Below are 15,823 nucleotides of genomic sequence, written 5' to 3' on the forward strand. Positions count from 1 at the left end.
AGCCCTTGGACCAAGGCATTATCCAGAATTTTAAAGTCCTATACCGGAAGAAGCTTGAGCGGTATTACTTGCGATGGATTGGTATGTATACATTCATCTATTTTGCTCATATGCGTTTGGATATCGATTTAGATATTTTTATTCATGATTATCATTCTTTCAAATCTATTTGCTACATTTATAAATGGGAACAGAAATTAATAACATCCCGAAATGGACGTTGATACATGCAATCCGCACCATAATATCTTTTCGTGTATATATTGGCCTTTGTGAATGAACAACTTAAATATCTTAAGTACTGGGCTCTATTTACCGCCAATTTATATTTCAGGCTTCTCGTAATGAAGACGCACTTCCAAGTCTAACCATGAACTTTCTTCTCACGCGCTTCCCCGTTCTCCCATGCTGGGGTTCTGTCTTTCCAAAGCCGTCCCTTCCCTCCTGCCGCCTTTGGCTGATCTTGCTGACACCCACCTTACGCATCCCAAACCCCTCCTTCCCCAGCATTTCCCATTCACTCCCTCCCTAAGGAGACTGAGCTTGTGTGCGTCGCAAAAAAATACGGCCCCCAAAAGTAGACTGAGGCAGAGCTGAAGGCCATTTCCCCACCCTTCTTTGTCCTGCCCCCTTCACCAGTCCTTGTGCTGACCACACTTCTTCCCTCAGGCAATCCCCATCCCACTCTTATTCACCCCACCCACTGGGAACGTTCCCCGATTGTGGAGAAGGGCATGGTTCATCTTTACCTGCAACGGGGGGAAGTTATTAACCGGAGAGAGGCGGAAGAAGTATCTTCCACTATCGGGAAAATGGTGCCGCGCTTATAATTGTCTCTCTTCTTCTCAGCCGACTTTTCAATTGAAATTAATTTCTTTGCTCTTTCCACACCATATTTATTTACGATTATGGCGCGACTATTTTTTAGTGCTAAAACTAAGAAAATCTTTTCTCTATGTCAGTGATCCTTTGCCTAACTTTCAATACGGCGGAGAAAGGAACACGAAAACTAAATGAGGTGACGGTACAGGTTTTTGCGTGTCATTTTTTGGGAATTCACGCTAGCGAACCAATACTTAACCACGTTGAGAAATGATAAAACGTCTCTTGTAGGAAAACAATCAATGTGGATAATAACGTTTCTATCTATATTTCTCCGATACTGTAAGATGTTTCTCCTGTCGTTTTCCGGTTGGAACCTTGCTCTTGTCGGCATAAAAGGAGAGAAACATACTATATGAACAGGTCACCTCACACCCGGTATGAAGAATACAGTCCTGGTGAAGAATTAAGTCTTTTATGGCAACGTCTGCGAAGATGATGGAACACAGTAGTCGGACGGAGAACTCAAACAGAATTTACTTCAAATATTCGCCAGAAGATAATCACATCCTACGTTATTTATGATCGTAAATTAATCTCAGTGAAAATAGAGCACATTCTGCTGAAAATACGAAGTAACTCGAAATATTAACTTACGAAGGTTATTTTGGAAACGGGCTAAGATCCTTGTTTTTCTTTTTTTCTCGTCACTGAGCGATAGAGGGCGACATAAATGGCGGTTAGGCCGGCTGCCGCTAAAATTCCGTGGGCGTCAGAAACAAATATCTATCTTTTGCATACTTAATAGTAGCTATTGGCTCCTAACCACAAATTTATAACTGTTAATTCTTATAATAAACATTGCAATTCATTATTTGATTACGTTTTCTAAACTGGTCGGGAATTTTTTTAGCGATCGTTGATGTTGAAGTATGAACAAGAAATGGGAATTTTATGGTGGTATAATTATTTAACGATTTTTCACATCATAAGTTGATAGCAAAAAGCCTTTTCTTGAATTATACCGAGAATAACCACCGAAAACATTTAAATAAGACCACTAAAGACAAAAAACGGCGGAAGAAACAAAAGCGAACATTTTTTTCGTGACTTATGAAAAAGGTTTGAATTTACGAAACTCGATTTTACGAAGTGCCAATTTTCCGGTCCCACTGACTTCGTAAAATCAAGAGTTTACTGTATTAGGGAAATATGAATTTCTAGAAAATTGTGGGATTTCTCTTTAAAGCCAGGGAGAAACTTGAATATGAAATTTTAGTTATTACTTAAGAGAGGCTTACGACATGCTCATATATTTTATTTGTCTAGATGGTCTAACTTATTTGCTGTAGCTTGACCCATGGTTGGTCAAACTCAAAACACCTCCATGCATGACTGCAAATATGCTGTTTTTCTTCATTTTATAGCTTTTTTCACTATGCAAAATAAGAAGTTAGATGCATATAATTTGGTGTGTCTATACAATGCATCATAGCCTTTGCATTGCGACAGGAAGTGTGAGCCACTGGTGGGTCATGCTGCTCACCAAAAATCTCATTTAACACATGTAAGGGTGATCATTGCGGTGGCTCCTCAGGTTGTGGCATTCATGGTGGGAGTGGAGGGTTATTTCTCAGCCCCAAGTGGAAGGACGCTGGAGCAGTGGCAGCCACCATTCCACTTTTGTTTCTCTCTTCAAAATTCAGAAGAGTTTGTAATCAAAATGTAACACTCATATTTTTCACTCCATACCTTTGAAGAAACTGTTTTTGTGTGTCCACTTGTCCATGTTGGTTACTTTCCTGGGGGGAATGAGGTGTTAGAATGCAGTTGAGTAGTTAGTCTCTTGTTGAAAATCTGATGTCTCTGAAGGGTGTGTTTTGTGTGGATTGCAGGTGCAAATCAGCCACTATGCGACGGTGAGCTGCAAGCGCCTTGAGAGGATTGGGGTGAATGGCAAGAAGGGACCGAGGAAGCCTTCCATCGAGGAAATAGACCAGGCCAAGGTATGTGCAACACGCATGCAGGTGACAGGATTGTCCATGCCCATCCGCATACATATTTCCTCAAAGCAATGCAGTGTGGAAGATGCTGTTGAGGAATCTGCTCTGGAATCACTTCCTCTTGTCACCCAGCCCTACAATGGTTTTTGTTTAGAGGTGCCGTGCCTCTGGCTTTTCTTGGTCCACTGCTGAAGAAAAATCACTGTTGTGCCATCGCCAAAAAAATTTAGCAGTGGCTGTGTTAACTTGGATGTCAACCACTTGTCCCACTGTTAAAATATTACAGAAAATTATCTAAATCAATGAAGGTTTTGAGCAGATTTTTCCAGTTATTTCAGCTTGTTAATCATCTGTTTCTTTCCCCAGCATGAGGATGATTATGGTGGGAATGGGAACACCGCAAATGCAACACATAAGGGTAGCACTCTTGGGGAGAAGAAGGTTTCATTGGTTAATAATGAAATTTCCTTGACTTGTCAGATGTTGTGAGATGAAGAAAGTGCACAGAAATTTAGTTGGCAGAGTAAGTGTCTTGTCATCTAAATGACTGTACTTTTTCTATGATTTTGTAGCTTAAGCAGAGGTTAAAATGTTTATGGTGAGGCGATGGTTTTGGAACTGTGGCAAATACTATCAGCTTCCTAGTGGCGATACTGACTAGGTTCTCACATGAAGTGTATCTTACTCTTAGAAGGTTTGATCAAGACAATTTGGGTCATCTTTTTTCATCAACCTCACAATCAGAGTTTTAAGTATTAATATACATCATACATATGCCTGCTATGTGAAACTCATTTTCTTCAAAATATTATCTAATTAAGTAAAATAATGAGTATCAGAGTGGAGATGATGAAATTTGAAGGAATTATTTCATTATTATGTACTAGTACATGAATTTTTAGTACAGCGGATGTTTTAGATATTGTTGTGCACTCATTCCTTTTTGATGTAATATTTTTTTCTGTGCTCGTAAGACTGTGACGTGGATTTTTGATTTTGTAACATTGAATTATTCACAACAGTCTGTGACTTACCCTAGCAACAATGAAACATTGACATTTTTTTGTGTTAACGGGAGTCTACTGTATGGAATGCTGTGGTGAAAAGAGACGAAGCGCACGCAGGTGATGGTGGTGGTGGATGTGATTGACCCTGATTGGACGATTGTATGTGTTGCAGTTGCAGATCTTTCGGCCGAGCATGTTTGGCAACACACTGGAGGAGGTGATGGCGCTGCAAAAGGACCGACACCCCACGCGCCAGCTGCCCTGGGTGCAGACAACGCTCTCGGATGAGGTGCTGAGGCTGCAAGGGGCGCAGACGGAAGGCATCTTCAGGTCTCTCCCTTGATTCAATCCCTCCTCCTCAGCCCACTCTTCAACTGTCATTGCAGTAATGAATGTGACGTTGGTGCATGTGTAGTGATGCAAGTGACATTACTTAGAAACATAAATATTAGGGATGGTAGGATCGGATACTTCGAATCCAAATATCCGTGGATATTGCCCTTCATCGGATACATTGGATCCAAAGTCGTGGAAGACATCGGATCTGGATCCAAAATTTTAAATAATAGCTTCAGTGAATGCAACGGATGGAAAGAGTTCCGATTCTATCTTCGAATGTGCTGTCGCATGCGATTCTTGTCCTACGCCATTGGTCAGTGGTTTATCCAAAGATTTTTCCTATTTTCATTTCCAAACCCAAGCGTAACAGTTTAGGTCCTGGGCATGTAAAGATGTTTAAAAAAAAACAACTTGAATGCCTATAAAAATCATTTTTAATTTATGAAAATATTAAAATGTGTATGTAAATCTAAAAAGCATTCCTTCGATTGTATTTACCCAGAATAAACTTGAATAATAACTTTGTTTAATAGCAGGAATTTGAAAATGCATTTGAATCCGAAAATATCCGATCCGAAAGATCCGGCTCCAAAAATCAAGGATCCGATCCGAAAAAAATATCCTGGATCCGTCCATCCCTAATAAATATATGCATTTGACAAACAAGATTGTCAGTTTAAAAAAAATGGAATTGCCAATGAATGATTTTTCATTTTTAACCAAACTGGTGATGAGGGAAGTTCTTGCAGTACTTAGGGAATAATGGGTCAAAGATAAATACATATTTGTCATTCTCCTGCCATTTCATCTTGTGGTAAATATGCATTAGTCACCTTCCCTTAAAGACCATTACTTTAAAAAGAAATGAAATTTTATTAAAATGATCATGATTGAATGATTTTTTTTACAATTTGGTGTTTCGAAAATATTTCGTGACCAGAAAGTCTGTATTTATAATTGCTTTAAGCTCAAAAACACCCTTTGAAATCATTTTGGTCAAATCATGAAATGATCTCATCAATATTAGTGCCATGAGTCAGATTTTGAATGAAAAAATTAACTTGTCAAGAAGAATTTTAAAAGGCAGAATAGCAATTAATGTCATTCACTGTGCTGTAAAGAATCCAGCCAGTTATTTTCAGGTGCGGAGTTCTGTAACTCTGAGCTTCAGAAAGCTCTGTCCTCCAGATGGTGTCCTATATGACCTGAGGAAGAGTTGCAGCTCTTTGTTTTGATGTCGATTGGGCTGGCTCCCCCCCCCCTCCCCCCATGGCATGTGCGATTGTGTTTGTGATTGTGCTGCCTCCTCACTCGCTGGCTTTTGTCGTGTCGCAGGGTGTCGGCCGACGTGGATGAGGTAGCCGCTCTCAAGAATCGCATTGACCAGTGGGAGGTGCCGGAGCACTCGTCTCCCGGCGGCAACGGCTGCTGTGGCGACGCCCACACCCCTGCCTCCCTCCTCAAGCTGTGGTACCGTGAGCTGTATGAGCCTCTCATCCCCGACGCCCTCTACGAGGAGTGCGTGGGTGCAGGAGCCACATCGCCTGAGCGTGCTGCCGCCATTGTCCATAGCTTGCCTGCGCTCAACAAGGCAGTCCTCTGCTACCTCATCCGCTTCCTGCAGGTGAGTGCCCCTCCCCACGTGATGAGAGCAATTGCTACGGATCAAGATGCATTGCCAATCAATTCTCGTTGTCTTTTATTGAAACCAGAATGGTAAAATTAAGGAACCAGCTCATTCTTAATATTTTTATATGTAGTATGCTAGAACTCTCTAATATTGGGTTTTCAGAGTAGTTAACGTTTGTTTGGATAATAATGATGCCTATACTCATAGCATGGACAACGGTGAATTAGATTTCATTTCAAATGTTTATGATAAATTAGTATTTTTTCAATGTTTGTTTTTATATTTTGTTTTCATAACAGAAATGCCAATAGTCACTGCATGGACAACATTTAGCTCTATTTTCGTCAGGAATGTTTTAGCTAAAAGAGTATTGTTTCTATATTTAGGAAATGAAAATATCTTGAAAGGCATTAAAAATATTATATTGTTATGAATGCAGTTACAGCACATAACAAATATACCATAGTTGTCTGAATAGCAGCCCCCCCTGAATAATGGTCAGCTCTCAGAAGTGGACAATTTTTACAGTCCTATTCACGTCAGCAATATGGAGGTTTGAGTGTATTCACTATGTAACATTTAGAGGTAAAAATTTTGCTGTTATTTAGCCACTTTTTAATAATATTTTTGGAATTTGAAGTAATGTGTGTTAGTAAGTAATTGATTGGTTGTGATGAAATAAACTGGAAATAAAGGGTAATTCCATGTTTTCATTTCCTAGATAGCATGTGTGGAGAATTACTTGAGAAATGAGCATTCAAAGTGGAACAACCACTTTCCAAGTACCACAAACTTTTGCATCGGAAGCTGGTATAAAAGAATTTTATGTAATGTGAAATGCCGGAGTATAAATTCTCAGGAACACATCCTAAACACACTGAGTGGACGCATTTAGTTTTTGATGCATAAGGTGCAAATATATCAGCCCGGAGTTCAATCCCTTATGAAAATGTTTGTTTATTACATTTTGAGTTCGTTTCACTTTTTTGCTTGAGATTATATAAAAGTTTAGGTGTCACTCCTGAGAAAATGGTATTACTTCTACTGTTTTAGTGTATGTACTACAGTGGAACCCCGATTTATCGTTCCCGCATTCATCGTTTTCCTGCATTCATCGTTCGCCGCTCCTGGTCCCAAATTAAGTTCCATAAAGACAATGTAATTTTTTCCTGCATCTATTGTTCCCCGAAGTATCGTATTCCCGCATTGATCGTTCGAAGATCGCGGTCCCGTCGTATAATTTTCCCGCATCCATCGTTTGACAAAAATAAGACGAAGTGTTTACAACGTGTTGTTTATGGCTAATAATGACAGACACTAAGTTTGAATCTTCCCCAGGAGATTGAAATACGATAGGGAGAAGCTGAGTGCCGTGGCATGGTTACATTATCGCATTTCCCAAGATCCGGTATCCCCCTCCATTCAGCACTCGCCTCTCCCCGTCTGAAGCTTTCCTCTTCTCCGAAATAAAAAAAAAAGGTCCCAGCTCGAGCAGGGATCGTATTACGAAGACCTTAGCTTGGAAATAAAATATCAAGTTACTCGAGAACAAAAGAAACCTTTTTCACGCTTCCCCCTTTCTCGACCACTGACTTTTTTTTAGCTGACTCGCTACAAATATCCCCACCTCTGGAGGTCAACTGCTGCATGAATCACCGATTAGGCCGAAAGGTGTGTAAAAATGAATTTCGGCAATTGGTATTATATTTTTATTAGATTGAGATATTAGTGATGTGCACGTAATTCAAAAAAGAATGATACCAAACACGACGTATTTCTAACGTTATTTAACCATTTTAAGCAAGGAAATAGTTGGAATAATGCGATGGTGTTTTCTGGCGAATGGTGATATCCTCGCAGCTGATAGTGAGCTTCACGGCAGTTTATGTGGATTTTTTTTACGTCTGGTTACAATTTACGAGTTACGCTACAAGTCTCACTTGTCTGAGGTGCTAACAAAGCGATGTCTTCTCAGGATATTTTGTTTCTCCCTACTAGCAATCTGAATTCATCTGCTCATCTAGAGCTACGCGACTTATTGTTAGAAATGAGTGGGTAAGTTGCCTTCTCTGTAGGATAAAAATTTTCGCAGTCTTATGGTCATGCTTCACCCTCTGCAGTAAGCTCTGCTTACGCCGTACGCGATAGCATTAGTGCCGAACTTCACCTCGTACGAGTGGTTCCGTACTTTCCAGGGTTGGTTGACTTAAAACCGGCGGGTGTTTTCCGTGTGGGTTCTATAGAGTCCGGTTTCATTTTTATTAGTTTTATTCTTATTCGTCTTCGGACCATGGCCCTTTCGAAGACACGAGTGAGAACTTTAAAAGATAGACTGAAAATAATTGAAGACGTAGAAAAGAATCCGGGCTAGAAATGCGTGAATATTACAGCACGCCTCGGTATGTCCGCTAGTACATGACAGCAGGGGTAGGGGTAGAGCGAGATCCCTGGTGAAAACAAGAAGTGGGATGAAGCCGAGGATCAGTTGAGCGTGCCGCTGATGATTAACGCCACATTGCCTCAATCATATTAAAAATTTAATTGCAAGAAAGGAACATTTCAATTAATAAACTATTTTTGGCCTTCTTGATCCATCTCATAACCAATCACTGCGACGGCGAAATCGGTTGTTTGAGGCATAACACGCACATTTCTCTCGTAAATACGTGTACTTGAAATGGCATTTGATGGATAAGAATTTTTACATCGGACAGAAATGCATAATAGCAGTGAAAATTCCGAGTGGAGTGAAACATTTTTTAGCAAGGATCCTTCGACGTTCCTTCAGGATATTTGAAAGAGATATAATCCGAATCAACAATATGACCTAAATTTTTCGATAAAGGAATAATATTCCTGTAATCAGCAAAAATATTTTCTAAATCCATTAATGAATGTCATAATTCGCAAAAATCCAGCGTTTCCTGGGACATAGGCAACCCAGACAAACATTCCCGCATTGATCGTTTTCCCGCATTCATCGTTTTTTTCATCCATCCCCCTGAAAAACGATAAATCGAGGTTCCACTGTATATATAAGCATAAGAAATTATCTCTCCTTCCAAATGCCTGATGCATTCTTGAATTGGGTGGCGGAAGCTGTCTGGGAATTCTGGAAAACGGAAATGGCCATGAGAGCGTAGGGGTCAATTGATGCGTAGGGGTGTTTCAGAAGACTCATAATGCATTCAGGCCAGGCCCGTTCATTGAAAGAATTAGAGGGTTGTGTGTGACAAGGGTGGGTGGATCTCCACACTGTCCTTCACTTATGTGTGTGCATCCAATATCTCATGCTCTTGTTCTCCGCAGATATTCACGCAGCAGGAAGTGGTGCAGGCGACCAAGATGGACGCGAGCAACCTGGCCATGGTGATGGCCCCCAACGTGCTGCGGTGCACCTCGCGAGACCCTCGCGTCATATTCGAGAACGCTCGCAAGGAGATGGCATTCATTCGCACTTTGATCCAGTCGCTGGACACCACGTTCATGGAAGGTGTCTTCTAGTCCGTTTGAGAGAGAGTGTGTCATCACCACTGAGACTCACTAGAGTGACCATTTAATCTAGTCTTGAACACGTGTGCGAGGAGAGGGGGTGAGGTGGTTGCTGTCAGAGAAACATGTGTAGTCTGTATAAATAGAGTGTAATTTATAGTCGACTGTAAATGGGAAGAATTCATCCACTTACCTTTGTTGTGTTCTCATGGTCACGTGTGGGCCTCTGATCTGATGCCCTCGCTCGCCTGCCGTGGCACCCCCCACCCCCCCCGTGAGGCACTTGCGTTACACATATGTAGTCGTGTACTCAAGCTACTTAATCAGCAAGTCTTGTTGGTGCTATATTTGCAGACATTATTGAGTGGGCGGAGGTTGGTTGCTCCAATCACGATTGTTATTGTTATCGCGCTCACTCGCTTGATATGTGTGTGTATGTGTTTGTGTGAGTGAGAGTGTGTGTTGCGTTGTGTGTGTGTGACTTGGCAGGACAATGGCAAGTACTTGCTCCGTGAGATTGAGAGAGGGGCCATTTGTTGTTGATTTTCCCGTTGAATCTCGCTACCGTCAAAGGCATTCCCTGGGAGTGGCCTCATTCCTGCCACACCCCTGTTGCGAGGACGCCTGCCACGCAGCAGCCCTGCGCTCGCAGCGCCTGCGTGTGGGACACTTGAGGGGAGGCTTGCATTGCGTTGAGAGGCAGCCTTCTCATACAGTTCCTATTCTTCTTCCTGCTTCCAGTATCAGTTGTTTATCTTGTACATATGTTGTTATTTTTTTGCCTGTGTGTTGCAAGGTGCGCACTGTATGGCATGTGGCTGCAAACTCCCAAGGGATATTATACCAATAGATAAGAGTGTCTATGTACATTGTGTGCGAGTGAGGACTGTGGAAGGTAGGCGTGTCAGTGCATGAAGGGTGTGATTGCGATGCAGTGGCCGTATCTTCCATGCCCTTTGAATGGTGCTGTTCGTGATTGCTTGTTGAGACTCCGGCATTGATGAAAGTCAATGCCAGAGTGTGATGAATGCAGTGGTGAGCTCCGTTGAGCGGAAAGAGCAATAATCCTCTCTACATACATACACTCTCTCATTGCTGAACTCTGCTCATAATATGAAAATGATAATCCTCTTGTGATATTTTCTTTCTTTTTGGGTCTTTTTATCTTTTCTCTGTTATTTTTCATTCATAAAAAGCAAATTTGAGTGCAAAAAAATTCCATAATTTTCAGTCCAACTGTTATGTCTAACGAATCCCTTTGGTGCGAGTGGTGCTCTCGTGTGGGGATGACATGCGTATGTTTCACGTTTTGTCCGTGCTCCCCCTCCTTTTTGTTCTATCTTGGGCATCAATCATATTTGTACGACTGAGACATTCCTGGCATTGCATTGTGACTGAGGCACAATGAATAGTATTCTTTTCATACGTATGGAGACGCCTTCATTGGTTCACCAATGATGGTGATCCTCTCCGTCCAATGCATCGTCATTGGCTTTTTTTCTGAGTTTGTATCATTGGGTGCCTCTGCTTCTAGCAGTGTGAGCTGATGTCTGTTTGCTGATGTGTGTCGGTGCGTCTGCCACTCTATTGGCCTATGACTATGGGTGTATATTGCTCTTTGCAGAGATATTTGCTCTTGCATTCATGACTTCTCTCATTGCAACCTGCATAATTAATTCTCTTCCATCAAATGAGCAGATGAACCAAGCTCAAATTTCCTTTGATTTATTTTAACATTCTTTTATTACACTGTTTTTTTTTTTTTTTTTTTTTTTTTTTTTTTTTAGTGTCAGTGGCCTGTGGGAAGGAGGTGGTCGGAGATGTCTTTAGTTTCAGAAACACCATGGTTCTATCGAGCTTGTGTTTTCCTCTTTGCTCACTTGCATTGCTGTCATAAAAAAGACACGGCTGGCTTCCTCATTATATCTGACGGCTTATTATATACTCTTTTGTCTCCTTTATATGAATTCTGTTTTCATCTTTGAGGACTAAAGTTCAACGCTGAAGTAACGAAAATTCAAATCTATCTGTCCACACTTTGAGCCACTTGCTCTCAGCGTTAGAACATTTTCTTCAGATTTTCACTTAATTCAACTGCCTCAGAATAAATTTCCACTAATGAGAAGTTTGACTAATTTTTCTATAACTTTTTCCATTTAATGCCTCCTTGGAAAAGGAATTAAATTTGTGCACACAGCTGCCTGTAGCCCTGCCCTATCCTAGTTGACGATGCCTCAAAAACTTTGCCTCTCCAACCCCCAACTCAATTCTTCAATACAGCCAGTCCCTAAGTAATTTACAACCCTTTCTTAATATTATGGTGGTTTATTTTTATTCCCAGTGATGTCAATAATTCCCTTCGGATTTGTGTGCTTTGTCCACATAAAATAAAAGTGCGAAAACTGTCACCTATGTAGAATTAATATTTACTGTTTTATGTCCCTCCTGAAACTGAGGGATCAGAATTCGCCTAGTTCTAAGGCCATGCCGGAACTGAAAGCAATGACCTAAACGTGTAGTGACGTGTACCATGCCCACGAAATCACAACCAAAGCATTAAATGATTGGGCAAGCTATCCTGAAATATATAAATTACAATTAAATTCATTCCGCTTGCAAAAAAGTGACACTTGCTCTGCTTTCAAAACATGACGCAAAGTGTATTTGCCTAGTATCACCTGTAAGTTCACTTCACTTGCATAAAAATATCATTTTAGCAATTTTACAAATAATAAAATTTATTGAAGGTATGAAAATATTTATATGGAAGAGATTTTTAGCAACATATTGCTAATGTTAAAGTTATTTTTGTGTGCTGTTCATTAGGATCTGATACTATTGCGAATCTGACTTAACGGACATTCTGAGCAACCTAACTCACGTCTGTGGTTCCATTGTCCTCTTTTTCATCTCAATTCGCATCATCTTTATCCAATTTAATAATGAGAAGCAGCTGAGAAGTATCGAGGGTCATGACGTGGACCCATATGAGCTCTGTTTTATGAGTGGGTGGTTGGATTTCACTTCATTAGGGATGAGAAGAGTGTCGTGATGTTCTACCTAGCTGCCACTTCACAATTGCTCCCCTCATATCAATTGAGGAACTTGGAATCCATGGGGCACAAGTGAAATTTTCATTATTTTTGATTTGCAGATAATGATTGATGAAGTACACAATATTGTTGTGGTAAAGGGATACAAGTGGATCACTGAATCTATCGGTATTTGTATCCTTATGCTGCAGCAATATTGTGTACTTCACCAACCATTGTGTCTGCCCTTATCTCCAATATGTATTATAAAAATTGCACTTGTGCACCTTGGCTTCTAGGGTCCTCTACTGTGAAGGTTGTGATCTCAACTTTATCCTTCCTTCATCATGAGTGGGGTTGACGTAGGCATATGACCAATGCCTTATCTTAAGGGAACGGCTTGTAGTGGGCATGCTGGACCGTATATACGTGTGGGTTGGCTGTGTTGTTTCTGCCTGATCTGATTGTGCCCCATTGCGTGTGCCATCCGCCTGCCCCTCTCTTTCTGAATGCTGTCCCTCCCTTGGGTCTTGTCCAACTGCCTCTCTCTGTGGTTACAGTCTTCTGTGAAGAATCCATAGCTTCTATGTATTTAGTTTTATTTCCAGTGGGCAAAAATTTACTTATTTATATTTTTAATAATCTTGACACTTTATTGATTGCAACAATTTATATATATATATTGATTGCTATTATAATTGAGATAATTGTCTGTGATTAATTTGGAATCTCTCTGCTCCCCTCTGCAGAATCCATTTGATAACTCCATGCCATTTTTTTATGCCATGGATTGATGCGCATACGCTGGTAGTGGTTTGGATGAAACTGCAAAGAGAGGGAAATCACTTGTGTGCGTGATTCCTGATCTCCTCTTTCTTGTGAGTCTCTCTGCCCAGACGCAACCCTTTCCCTGCCAGACTTGTCAATGGCTGTTGTCAGTGTATCGCCCTCCTTGTGTCCATTGGCGCCCTCACACGCAATGATATGGCTCACTCGTTTGTTGTGTGCCAGGAAGGAAGGTGTCCTCCCTTTTATCTCTCCACAATGCCCTCTTGCAGCTCTCGATGCATTTTAATGTGTGTTTTTAGTTTTGTTATCCTTTGAATCCCAACAAAGGCTCTCAGTCAGTTCAGTAATCTCACCAAGAAGCAGTTGTGCTGCTGGAGTCACCTGTGTAATGCGTGAACTTAGCCTTGTGCCTTGGCGTACCCTGTGGATCAGGAGGGCAGAGAAGATGAGGGGGGAGAGGGTGTCGATGGGAGGGAGCTCTTTCAAATACATTTCAAATCAAGGAGGAGAAATAGGTCAGTCACCTCCTCCTCTTTCCTTACATGTGCCACAACGTCACAGCTCTGTTGTGGATGGTAACTTAAAGATGGAGAAGCTGTTCATTTGAGTTTCATATCGTGAGAGAGGTTGAACAGAAGAGCTTGCCATCCTAAGAATGTGCAGAGATTACATTGGCTCCCTGTTTTTACCTTTGCCTGCTCTGCATTCTCGCCTTTATTTCCTTATTGCTCTTTTGCTGCCCTAGTATGAAGAGGATGAGAATCTTTATTGCCCGCAATGCCATACCAAGTGATGTTTACAATTGTTGTGAAGTTTCTGGCTCGTAATGAGGTGAGTGGAAAATCTCTGATTCTCTGAATCATCTGTTTCTGTCGATGGAAGGCCCTCAGTGATAATGGGGGCTCGGCAGGTGGGGAGAAACGTTAGTCTCACTTAATTGCAAGTTGTCACTGCCATCACGTCGCCCCGCTCCCGTGTGCAAGTGTCTCTTATTTCGGCTGAGAGAGAGAGAGAGAGGAGGGGTGCGTGCTGCACTATGACTGGAATGTGTGGACGGATGTTTCCAGGGAACTCAGTGTGGAGGGCGGAATCACATGGAAGATACTTCCTAGAAACCAAAGTGCATTTGTCTATGTGTGAGGGTGGCTCTCCGTTAGTGGAAGAGTTGCTCGGTGCACAGCTTGTAACATTAGAGAAGGAAGACATTTTATATATTCTTTTCAAGTATTAACATTATTCGACTTTACTTTTGTAATTTAATTTATTTGATTTCCTCTCCCACGTCTCATTACTGTTAGTCTTGGTGGGAGAAACTTTCACTATAATAAGTTGTTTTTTTACCCATGCATGTTAATTTGTAAAATGACGTTTTTTATGAAATAAAAAAAACTAATTCCAATGATTTAATGAGCATTTTATGCATTTCCACTATGCAATGAATTGACTATGTTTAAAATAAATCACTAACTCATTACTAACTTTGTGGTATTCCATTGTAAGTTTTCTTGGATCATAATTTGCGCCTGAAGGTGATGATAATTCATCGAAACCCGGGTCGCGCAGCGTAATAAAGAAGTGGTGCTAGTAATGGTGTTTTGTATCCAAGAAAACTGACTATGTTTTGTTGTAGAAGTAGTGATGAGTCAGTTGCAAACATACCAACTGTGCAAGTGACACAAATGACACTCATCTTTTTGGCCGATTGGGTGGTTTCCTATTATTTTTTTATTGCCTACATCGAAAGATTATTACTCCTGGAGTACGCATTTCACGCTTTTAGATTTTTAAATTATATATATCTATTTTTCACGATTAAATGAAAAGTGAAAATTTCAAGCGTGCAAAAACACAACGGCTAACAAGGAGACATCGCCAAAGTGATGTTCGGGATCTGCACGCGGATGTTATTAACTGTAACTAAATAGGTTAGGTAGAAAAAGTGTGACGGCTTTCTTCCACATAGGCCCCGGTTCGAGAGATATTCACTTGTAAAGATTTCGCGCAGCATGACATCCCTTGAGTAATCGCTACCTCTTAACTACGGCCGTGTTTTTCTCTCTTCCAATTTTTGAAGTCACTGTTACATTTTATCCCCATTCGTTTTATTTAGTTACTTCGCCAAGTTTTAAATTTAATATCAATTTATGGAGTTTAAACGAAACTCGGAATTGTGCCTTACCTCGGCGATTACTCAAGGGATGTCATGTTGCGCGAAGTCTTTACAAGCGAATATCTCTCGAACCCGGGCCTATGTGGAAGAAAGCCGTGACACTTTTTCTACCTTACCTATATAGTTTAAGAAAATAACATCCACATCCAGATCCTGAACATCACTTTGGCGACGTCTCCTTGTAAGTATGAATGATGGGAAAACACCATGTGACGTCATTCAGGTTCCTGCTGCCACCGAGTGAGGTGACCTTAGAGCGGGAATATGTGCGCCGCTGAGATGCAGGCTGCTAACAGGTAGCAGAGTACCCTGCTAGCAGGTAGCGCTAGGCTTAAAAAAGGATTATTAATACCTTATCAAACGAAGGAAACTTTCCAATTAAAGACAGTTTTAATTGGTGATTGTTAAGGGATGTTTCCCTGAGCTCTGTGCTTCATGCAGGCATTGGTAATCTCAGACGCTGTAAAACTCCTATCTACTCGTATAGAAACTAGGTCCCTGTGACGTCACGTGGAGTGGAATCGCATGGGCGCCAATCT

General features: G+C 41.1%; 1 protein-coding gene across 2 annotated transcripts in view; it reads left to right on the top strand.

Moving 5' to 3' along the window:
- The window catches only part of LOC124172941, a 59,292-nt gene extending 44,771 nt beyond the window's left edge, over positions 1–14,521 (top strand). For both annotated transcript variants that reach the window (XM_046552473.1, XM_046552478.1), the window contains exons 15-18: positions 2,718–2,828; positions 4,005–4,162; positions 5,507–5,795; positions 9,111–14,521. In XM_046552473.1, coding sequence (XP_046408429.1) covers positions 2,718–2,828; positions 4,005–4,162; positions 5,507–5,795; positions 9,111–9,305 — 753 coding nt within the window. In that variant the 3' untranslated portion in view covers positions 9,306–14,521. The remainder of the gene's footprint in view (positions 1–2,717; positions 2,829–4,004; positions 4,163–5,506; positions 5,796–9,110) is intronic.
- Positions 14,522–15,823: the final 1,302 nt, after the last annotated feature.

Source organism: Ischnura elegans, chromosome 1 (assembly GCF_921293095.1).
Source record: "Ischnura elegans chromosome 1, ioIscEleg1.1, whole genome shotgun sequence".
Lineage (NCBI taxonomy): Eukaryota > Metazoa > Arthropoda > Insecta > Odonata > Coenagrionidae > Ischnura > Ischnura elegans.